At 36.1% G+C, this 10,689-nt stretch overlaps 1 protein-coding gene across 1 annotated transcript; it reads left to right on the top strand.

Moving 5' to 3' along the window:
• LOC109848330 (glucose-6-phosphate/phosphate translocator 2, chloroplastic) lies at positions 6,453 to 10,683 on the top strand. The gene is made up of 6 exons (XM_020417775.1): positions 6,453 to 6,500; positions 6,590 to 6,641; positions 7,257 to 7,482; positions 8,324 to 8,546; positions 9,136 to 9,349; positions 10,434 to 10,683. The coding sequence occupies exons 3-6, from the start codon at positions 7,302 to 7,304 to the stop codon at positions 10,443 to 10,445; spliced, it is 630 nt and encodes a 209-aa protein (XP_020273364.1). The 5' UTR covers positions 6,453 to 6,500; positions 6,590 to 6,641; positions 7,257 to 7,301; the 3' UTR covers positions 10,446 to 10,683.

Genomic DNA, 10,689 nt, shown 5'->3' with positions numbered 1-10,689 from the left:
AGCAACTGTCAATAATACAAGGCAGTACGCGTTGTTTCTATCTTTATATTTAATAATAATTTTGAATTCTGATAGGTATCTATCTGTAACCACTTAGGGGCTGTTTGTTTGAGTAAAAAAAGTGGGAAATCAAAAAAATAGGAAATCTATTTCTAAGAAAAATTATTTTGAGATTGTTTGGTTGGCTAAAAAAAGAAGGAAATCAAAGAATAGGAAATGAGTTGTCACATTATTATTGGATGATAAAAAAATACTGTAGCGATTAAAAAATAGGATTACTGTGGTAATAAAAAATTGAAATCTCTTTTTTCACCTCTAATTTTCCCAGCATTCTATTTCGTTCTAATCTTTCTTGGCCAAAGAGCAATATTTGGAAATAGTAATATTTACAATCGAGTCTTTCTTTGAGTTTTATCATTTAGGAGAGTGTCAGTATCTCAAAAACTCCTTCATCTCCATTCATGATTTTTGGTAAGTGATGCTTCCCGTCCTTTGAGTTTTATCATTTAGAAAAGTGCTAGATAACTGGTTTCTTTTTTTTACCTATTTCGTGCAACAATTTTTTGTAGGAAGACGAAATGCGCTCAGTTATGTTTCAAAGCCACACAAATAACAAAAATAACTAACATGTACATTATCAATTTACTACATTTCAAAACTTCCGTCTGGAAAATATTGAGCTTAGCACATATATATGATGGAGAAATCGCAATTGCAAAACGTGAAATCATCCTAGGCAAAAGAAGAAGAAAGATCTTGTTACTCACCTATAGTCGCAGAAGTCAACGTCTTCCAGCCATCACTGACGCTCCTGTTTCCTATTATTATCGTAACGCTGCTTCCTTCCCCATACAATGCTATATTTGTTTTGTAGTTTGGAACCTCGATGTACTCCTCATATATCAATGCTCTTATTTGGATGATCATTCGGCCTTCGCTGTTGTCTGGCACGAAGGCTATTGCATCCCCTACCCCGGTGAAGTTATCGCTCCCATCTGGAGCAACGATCAAAGTCTGCAACAATTATGTACAGCATATTGAATCACACGCGCACACTTTTTCACTTTTAAGTTTTTCAACAATGCACAAGCATGTTAACTAGTATGTTCATATTATATGTATATACTAGCTAATGTCGGTTGATCATCGTGCACCCCTCCATATGCCGGTTGCATTATCACAGTTGTCGAGGTGGCAATGTCGATGAAGATTAAAGCCATTACCAATTTGAAATTTTGAACTGAGCTCGTCATTGTTTGCGTCAAAAGTTGGTTTTGTCATGGAATTCATTATATCTTCAGTCGATTACAATAAATTCAAAAGAAATAGCCTTTTTATAAGACTTCTTTTACACAACAAAATGAAAATTACAACTCTTGGGAAACAAACGCAGGATCGTTGTTTGGATCACTGCTTGCGTGGGATCTTTGCCTGTGCCGGGGGTGCGTTAGCCCGTGGACCACCAAATCACAGATTCTGATCGAATCGTGAGGGGTTTATGATTCTGACTTCGTTTATCGAAGTGAGAAATTAAAACGATATCTTATCGAAGTAAGATAGTCGTTCTTCTTGAAATCAAGTCAAAGCCTGAATATCAAGGAGTTGCCAGAAGCTCAAGAACTCTGCTCTCTCTCTGCTCTGGATTGCTCTGAAGTGCTCCAAATGATCAGCCCCTGTGAAAAATGGCCTTCGGGGGGTATTTATAGCCCCTATGAACAGTTGGCGGAAAACAGGCTCGCGAGACAGCATTTGCTGTCTCGGCCGATTAAAAAATAGGATTACTGTGGTAATAAAAAATTGAAATCTCTTTTTTCACCTTTGAGTTTCCCAGCATTCTATTTCGTTCTAATCTTTCTTGGCCAAAGAGCAATATTTGGAAATAGTAATTACAATCGAGTCTTTCTTTGAGTTTTATCATTTAGGAGAGTGTCAGTATCTCAAAAACTCCTTCATCTCCATTCATAATTTTTGGTAAGTGATGCTTCCCGTCCTTTGAGTTTTATCATTTAGAAAAGTGCTAGATAACTGGTTTCTTTTTTTACCTATTTCGTGCAACAATTTTTTGTAGGAAGACGAAATGCGCTCAGTTATGTTTCAAAGCCACACAAATAACAAAAATAACCAACATGTACATTATCAATTTACTACATTTCAAAACTTCCGTCTGGAAAATATTGAGCTTAGCACATATATATGATGGAGAAATCGCAATTGCAAAACGTGAAATCATCCTAGGCAAAAGAAGAAGAAAGATCTTGTTACTCACCTATAGTCGCAGAAGTCAACGTCTTCCAGCCATCACTGACGCTCCTGTTTCCTATTATTATCGTAACGCTGCTTCCTTCCCCATACAATGCTATATTTGTTTTGTAGTTTGGAACCTCGATGTACTCCTCATATATCCATGCTCTTATTTGGATGATCTTTCGGCCATCGCTGTTGTCTGGCACGAAGGCTATTGCATCCCCTACCCCGGTGAAGTTAACGCTCCCATCTGGAGCAACGATCAAAGTCTGCAACATATATGTACAACATATTGAATCACACGCGCACACTTTTTCACTTTTAAGTTTTTCAACAATGCACAAGCATGTTGACTAGTATGTTCATATTATATGTATATACTAGCTAATGTCGGTTGATCATCGTGCACCCCTCCATCCGCCGGTTGCATTATCACAGTTGTCGAGGTGGCAATGTCGATGAAGATTAAAGCCATTACCAATTTGAAATCTTGAACTGAGCTCGTCATCACCATGTATGGTCTTTTCTTTCTTTCCTTCTTCTTCTTCTTATTTTATTTTATTTTATTTTATTTTTATTTGTTTTTTATTTTTGTTTTTATTTTTTTTGCAGGAGGTAGGGAGTGTGTGTATTGTATGGTGTTTTATATATTGTGTTTTTTTATTGCACTGTGGAGTGTGGAGGGAAACTGCATGTGCCTAACCATTTAAGTATATCAATCTCCATATATGGAATGCAAAGTTAATTTTGAGCGCGACATTTTATTGGTTGAAATTGAATAAGGAACCCATGCGTATATTTAGACGTAGAGATTAGATGGACGGTTGGTTTCCAAAGTTATGGAGACAATACATAGTAAAGGATTGAGTCTATAAGAACTTAACAAAAGTGAACCCGAGAAGTTGATAGCAACTGTCAATAATACAAGGCAGTACGCGTTGTTTCTATCTTTATATTTAATAATAATTTTGAATTCCGATAGGTTTCTATCTGTAACCACTTAGGGGTTGTTTGTTTGCGTAAAAAAAGAGGGAAATCAAAAATAGGAAATCTATTTCTAAGAAAAATTATTTTGAGATTGTTTGGTTGGCTAAAAAAAGAAGGAAATCAAAGAATATGACATGAGTTGTCACATTATTATTAGATGATAAAAAATACTGTAGCGATTAAAAAATAGGATTACTGTGGTAATAAAAAATTGAAATCTCTTTTTTCACCTTTGAGTTTCCCAGCATTCTATTTCGTTCTAATCTTTCTTGGCCAAAGAGCAATATTTGGAAATAGTAATATTTACAATCGAGTCTTTCTTTGAGTTTTATCATTTAGGAGAGTGTCAGTATCTCAAAAACTCCTTCATCTCCATTCATAATTTTTGGTAAGTGATGCTTCCCGTCCTTTGAGTTTTATCATTTAGAAAAGTGCTAGATAACTTGTTTCTTTTTTTTTTACCTATTTCTTGCAACAATTTTTTTTAGGAAGACGAAATGCGCTCAGTTATGTTTCAAAGCCACACAAATAACAAAAATAACTAACATGTACATTATCAATTTACTACATTTCAAAACCTCCGTCTGGAAAATATTGAGCTTAGTACATATATATGAAGGAGAAATCGCAATTGCAAAACGTGAAATCATCCTAGGAAAAAGAAGAAGAAAGATCTTGTTCCTCACCTATAGTCGCTGAAGATCAAACAATAACATCATTCATCTTAACAAAAGAAAAATAATAATTAGCATAATTGTTTAGTGTCAAAGCTGGCCAAACAATTTTAATTTGACAGCATAAAAATCTACAAAACCGATTTTAGTGAGCAAAAGGCCCAAACGGGTCTGAAATCTGATATTGGATCATAACTGGAACAAACAGGTCTGTAATTTGAATTATGAATCCAAACAGGTTTGAAATATGATATTGGACCCAAACAGGTATAGAGAAGTACGTAGATGTGATGTGCACTTAACTTTGTCCAAATAACGGAAGGTCTTCTCAGTTTCACTCTCTTATCTCTTAAACTTTGCTAGGTGATTTTCAATAAAACTTTAAAAGGAATCACATCATTTTTTAAAAGCATGTACATATTTCGTAAATCAGTTTTCTATTTAGTTTGGTGTGGAGTGCCCATCAACGAAAAAACATGCATGATTTAAAAATCAACCAAGCGATTGGACTCACCTACCCACGGGCATGCGTGTACTGTGCCTCTCTCAGTCTCTTGGTCCTTTGCTTACAAAACTTCAAGTTATATTCCCAGAATATCCCCATTAGTTTTGATCGCCATACTCATTTTGGTTTCTTCTCTCATGGCCCTTTTTCTGGTATTGCTTTTACAATTTTCCGAGTCTTGTCAGCCCGTTTGGTTCATTAGGTGAAAGTTACTGTAGTCAGGAAACCAGGTTGAAAGCTGACTCTGGCAGCTACAGTAACTTTCGCCCAAAAACACCATATTTTGAGGAGATATGATCAGAAGCTGCCACATTGGATTTTTAACTGCCACGTCAGCATTTTTTTGCACAACCAAACAATGTAAACAAGTGAAAGTTACTGTAATCCGACAACTACCTGACAGCTACAATAACTTTCAAACAAAAACAACCCAACCAAACAGCCCCTAAGCTGTAGAGGCCTTTTTTCTGACTGTTTTTCCCTACTAGACAAGTAACATGTTACTTACTCTCTGTATTAGGAAAGGAAAGAAAAAAAAAACATCTTTTATGATAAACTTGAGAGGATTTACTCGCAAGATAATGATGTGACTTAATTTTAACTAAACATTGTTACGACTCTTTTGCCTCATATTACATGACATATTCATTAGACTCAAATTGTGATAATACTGTGTAGAAATGGTCTTACAACGAAGTATACAATCTTATTCAAACAGTTCAATTATTGAAAAAATATCATAATTTTTAATTCACATAAGCAACATGAAGATATTATAAAAATCTAATAGTTCAGAACTTTAAAAATTGCCATGATAACTTATTTATTATTACAGGATATTTTTTTATATCAGTCTCTTCAAGGTATTAAAATTACTATTACATCCCCAAATTCTTGTATGTTGCTTTAAAATTATTCAGTACAGCCATTAAAATTGCTATCAGATTCCCTCCATTTCATAGATTGCCTTGAATCAATCTATCTAGCCCAGAGCAACATTAGCAAGATTAAAAAAAAACCTTGAGGAGCCTCATAGTAACTTTAATGATTTATAAGACCCCCATCTAATATCTTCCCTGCAATTTTCAAAATCCATCCTTTTCAAACTTTATTTCTAAAACTTCACCCATTTATCATTAATTTAATATTTTCGATCTAGTTTCAGTTAAAAATGATAAATAAGCCGCAAAAACTTCAAGAAATTTAGAATCGCGTGAAGTTTAACACTTAAAAGTTGACCCATTGCCTCGAATCAATCTATCTAGTCAAGAGCAACATTAGCAAGATTAAAATTATAAAAAAAAATGGAAAAATCTCGAGGGGCCTCATAGCAAATTTAATGGTTTAATGGCCAAAGTTGGGAACATAAAACATTGGAGGGACTGATGCCTAAATTCAAAAGTTAAAAAAAAAGCAGCGAAGCGGGGGCCAACCCGCGAACTCCCACCTAATTTCCTCCCCCTGCCATTTCCCGCTAACTACGCCATCATCGTCCTAAAAATCCCCAAATAATTTCTAGGTCTTCGCTCGGATCGCCTCCTCTCATTAAAAAAATAAAACTTTAAAAATATTAATAAAAAAAAACCACGCTCTCCTATTTGTAGTTTTCTCAGGGTTTTTAATTCGCAGAACCAAAGCTTAAACCCTCGGCTCCACCGCCATCAGTCTCCTCATAATCCTCAACCTCCGATCTAAATCAAGCCAGCAAGAAGATGATTTCTTAGTCAAAGCTCCCTCCCGGCGGCCGAATGCGCCGTCCGCCGATCTCGGCCGATCCAAGGCGATGCGCTGCCCGGCTCGTCGGCCTCGAGCCCGCGCTCTGCCCTCGCGGAAGAGACGCAATTCCTTTGAAAGCCCCCTGCAACTGACTCACTTCAGGCTTCGGATCTCTGGGGGCGAGGTAAGCACGAAATTCCAGTTAGGGTTGGGGCTTACGAAGGGCCGATTCAACGCGGACCAGTCTTGCCCCGATCTCCGACGACGCGGGGCGGGCGAAGGTTCGGCGGCGGCGGCGCAGAAAGGTGAAGATAGGGGTTTACTTCGCGACGTGGTGGGCGTTGAACGTTGTGTTCAATATCTACAACAAGAAGGTGCTCAATGCTTTTCCTTACCCTTGGTTGACTTCGACGCTTTCGCTTGCTTGTGGATCGCTGATGATGTTGATCTCTTGGGCGCTTAGGATTGCCGAGGCGCCCAAGGTGGATTTTGACTTCTGGAAAGCTCTTGCTCCGGTGAGATTTTTCTTTCTTCCTTCTGACTTTTGTTGCTAAATTTGTTGATGGGGAGATATTTGTCTTCTTTTGATTACGTAAAAGTTTCATTTTTTTTGGGTGGTTTTGTTGTAAACTGTGGTCTTCCTCTTTGTGGGCTCAGGACTTGGAGTTTTCTGCTCATTTGATGTAGAGAGAATCAGCGGGTGATGGGGTTTTACGATTCTTTTCTCGCTTTTGTTAGGAATAACCGTATGATTACTCGAGCGATTAAGGATTTCGTAGTTTGAAGTTCCACCATTGTTTGATCAAGTGACTTTTCTGCCTGGATAAGCAGTAAAAACATTCTTATTTAATTCAGAATAATATAACTTGTTTTTAAACAACATTTTTTTGGAGAAATTTGTAAACATCATTTATTTGGGTTTATTTCTGGCGTCCTTCATGCGGTAATTTTATACTTGATTGGTTGTTTTATCTACAAACCTGATGCAATTGCATCGGTTTAATTAGTGCTGTTTGTCCTTTTAATCGTAATTTTAGATCCTCATTATCTAGGTATTGCTGAATTCAGCTGAGATTTTACTTCTTTTTTGTTTGTTTTAAACTTGGAAACCTTGTTCTTTTCTTGGCTAGGTGGCGGTGGCACACACAATTGGACATGTAGCAGCGACTGTGAGTATGTCGAAGGTGGCAGTATCATTTACCCATATTATTAAGAGTGGAGAGCCAGCATTTAGTGTTCTTGTTTCTAGGTTTTTGTTGGGAGAAACCTTCCCCCTGCCAGTTTATTTGTCCCTGGTGCCCATCATTGGAGGTTGCGCCCTAGCTGCAGTCACTGAACTCAACTTCAACATGACTGGTAAGGAGCACAGATGATTGAAATTTAGAAGAAGTTCCTTGCTTTATCTATTTATCTTACTGTTTTTAGGAAATTGAGAGCTTATGTCATCATAAGGCGTTGATATTCTTGTGAAAACTAACCAAGAGCCATGTTATCTTTATTGTTTCTTTATCTTTACTGCTTTGTGAAGTTTCAAACATGTTTTTTAAGATGAATTTTTTAGCTACTGTCTAATTAATGGGATAAATGGTTCTCGGTGATGCTCGTCTCCTAGCCTTTTTGCAATCTTGGAAACTATCTTTAATGCTTCTGTAAAAGTGGCTATTAGTTTTAATATGACAGTTAAGAAGAAAGGTTGATGGTAAAAGAGAAAAATCACATTTTATTGATGCTTTACTATGTTTTATTCCGTTTATTAAATTCTAAACTGAGAAAAGATAAATAAATTCCATCGTAGGTTGGAAAAATGAATCCTAGAGATAATTCTTTTTTTTTTGGCTATGTGGATCTTTGGTGAATCTGTTGAGAATCTTTAGGAACTTTCTGAGAGTTGCCTGTGATTTCTGGAGCACTAGTGTCACTCATGATGGATGGTTTGTAATTTTGTTTACAAAACAAATGTTGTTTTATTCGCTTCTACATATGGTGACGGAGGACTATTTGCTTTTTGGAGAATTCCTTTCAATATTGTCCCTATTCTTCGTTGATCATCTTTCGGAGTCCTTTTGCTTACCCTAGCTTTGTTTTGTAGCGCTCATTGCAATAATTTAAATGTGTGCTTTAAATTTTTTTTTTGTCCTTTAGTTGAATTCCCATTTGTAACATCCCGTGAAATCGCTTTGGTTTGTTGTCATTGTAGGTTTTATGGGTGCTATGATATCAAACATTGCATTCGTCTTTAGAAACATTTTCTCAAAAAGAGGGATGAAAGGGAAGTCAGTTAGCGGGATGAATTATTATGCTTGCCTCTCTATGTTGTCCTTACTAATTCTAACCCCATTTGCAATTGCTGTGGAGGGTCCCCAGATGTGGGCAGTTGGTTGGGAGAAGGCAATGTCACAGATTGGTCCCAACATCATTTGGTAAATTTCAGCATCTCCTGTTAGCTAAATAATTGTCTTGCCTTTTATTTTGATGAAGACACACTGCAAATCTGTTTTCATATCTCAGTAATTGAGATTAAATTTCCACATGCATGTTATGGAGTCTCTTTTTGTTTTGCTATTATTTTGGTAGAACATTCAGATGTCAGTAATTGATATTAATTTTTCACATGCATCTTATGTTTATGGTATCATTCTGAAATGTTATGAGTGTAGTAGATACTTATTTGTTAAATAGCTGAAGCTTTTGCCCTGTTTACCATTAGCTTGTTTTATTTCTTTATATAATATGTGCTCTATGAGTTAGTTAAGTCGGAGTGTTTGAATCAACTACCATGTCAAGTACAAGTTTTTCTTTACAGATGGTAGTTGCTGGTAATTTTTCTGTTCTGTCCTTAGGCATGCAAATACACACAATATATGTTACTTTCTTGACCGATCATCATATAAAAAAAAATCATACTTGGACTGGCCTTCATAAATTGTCTTTACATTTAACATTATTTTACTTAATCATGATTCATATCAATAACTTGTGGCTCTGAAACAATGTATTGATATCTGGTAGGTGGATAGCAGCCCAGAGCATTTTCTACCACTTGTACAATCAGGTCTCATACATGTCGCTGGATGAAATCTCTCCCTTGACGTTTAGTATTGGCAATACATTGAAGCGGATATCAGTCATTGTCTCGTCCATCATAATCTTCCACACGCCTGTCCAACCTGTAAACGCCCTTGGAGCAGCCATCGCCATCCTTGGCACCTTCCTTTATTCCCAGGTAATCTCATGCACACTCTTTTGAAATCTGAAACATAGTAGTGCAAATATACCTGAAATGACTAAAAACTCCCTGTACTTGTAATAAAATCTTATTGCTTATTGACGCCTCTCAAATATAATTAGCTGTGTGTTTTATTTACCAAGTTAAAGGTAAGTTATTCAATAGATATCCATTTTTATTTCTATACTATGTCATCTTCTGTGAATTCACATGTGTGAAGGATTTTTCTTCAATTCATGCCTCTCTTGCACATTGGTTAGCTTATAGTCGGAAAAATGTAACATTTTAGCTTCTTTACTACTGAGATAAAAGTAGATCACGACTAATTACAGGGTGACCAACTTCTTTGGAAGTTTTTATTTATGCAAAGCATATGCTTGAATTCCAATAGTAACAAATTTCATAATTTATGATATAACCATGCATTATATGCAGAGTGAAGAAATTACGGGATTGTATAAGGAAAATTGTTCTCATCCTTCTTCTCTTATTTTTGTTGGGAGAGACTTGGAGTTTCATATTGTTATTACTAATCCCTTCCAACCAAATAAGAACCACAAAAGGTATATCCTTCCTTGCACCTCATTAAACCTTACCTCGCCTTACCTTCCCTCATTGTACCTCCTACCAAACCAAGCCAAAGGAAACTTAGGAATATAATTTTAGAGTAGTACCATGGAAACTTAGGAGTATTTTCTTTCTAGCTCGAAATTAGGAATATAATTTTAGAGTAGTAATTACTAATTAGGAGAATAAGGATAACTCCTGATAATTTATAAAGCAACGTTGTAGACATTTTTCTCTAGAGATATGGACAAAGTAGATGTATTTCCTATGGAACAGAAATTCAGTGAAGTATTATGTTATTCTGGAAAATTTTCTCCTAACAAAAAAGTAGACAATAAATGCATATGTACTGCTTTGTCAGCTCTGAAGAAATACAAAAAACTTCGTAAACATTTCAATAGTTATCTGCTGCTGGCATGAATTTTGTGTGATTTGTAGCAATGAAACTTTCGGGCTTTATATAACTGCTGGTTTAACATGTGCAAATTGTTTAACATGGCAAATTGTTTTGCAGGCGAAGCAGTGAAAGCTGATCCGGAACAAGCGGAGAAGTCTATGTCCTCTTTAAGTCTTTGTAGTGCTGTGAAAATACCAACGGGCAAATTTGATTTCAAGAAGACTCAGTAGCAGCAACGACCACCTTCATATTGTTGTAGATATATATAAAATAACATCATGTGCCTTGGAAATGTTTAGAAAAAATATCCGGTTTTCCATTTTAGGAGAGAGTGTCTTGTGTGCTGGAAAAATGTATTCTAAGTTATTGTCCG

This window comes from Asparagus officinalis, chromosome 7 (assembly GCF_001876935.1).
Source record: "Asparagus officinalis chromosome 7, Aspof.V1, whole genome shotgun sequence".
In the NCBI taxonomy this organism is placed as follows: Eukaryota; Viridiplantae; Streptophyta; class Magnoliopsida; order Asparagales; family Asparagaceae; genus Asparagus; species Asparagus officinalis.
The sequence above is the reverse complement of the archived record's forward strand: the minus strand, read 5'-3'. Positions and strand labels throughout refer to the sequence as shown.

Excerpts from the sequence above, each read along its gene's own strand:
- LOC109848330 (XM_020417775.1), top strand. The coding sequence starts at position 7,302 with ATGTCGAAGGTGGCAGTATCATTTACCCATATTATTAAGAGTGGAGAG. Across the intron at positions 7,483-8,323 it reads ACTCAACTTCAACATGACTG|GTTTTATGGGTGCTATGATA; the intron begins GTAAGGAGCACA and ends TTGTCATTGTAG. Across the intron at positions 8,547-9,135 it reads ATTGGTCCCAACATCATTTG|GTGGATAGCAGCCCAGAGCA; the intron begins GTAAATTTCAGC and ends GATATCTGGTAG.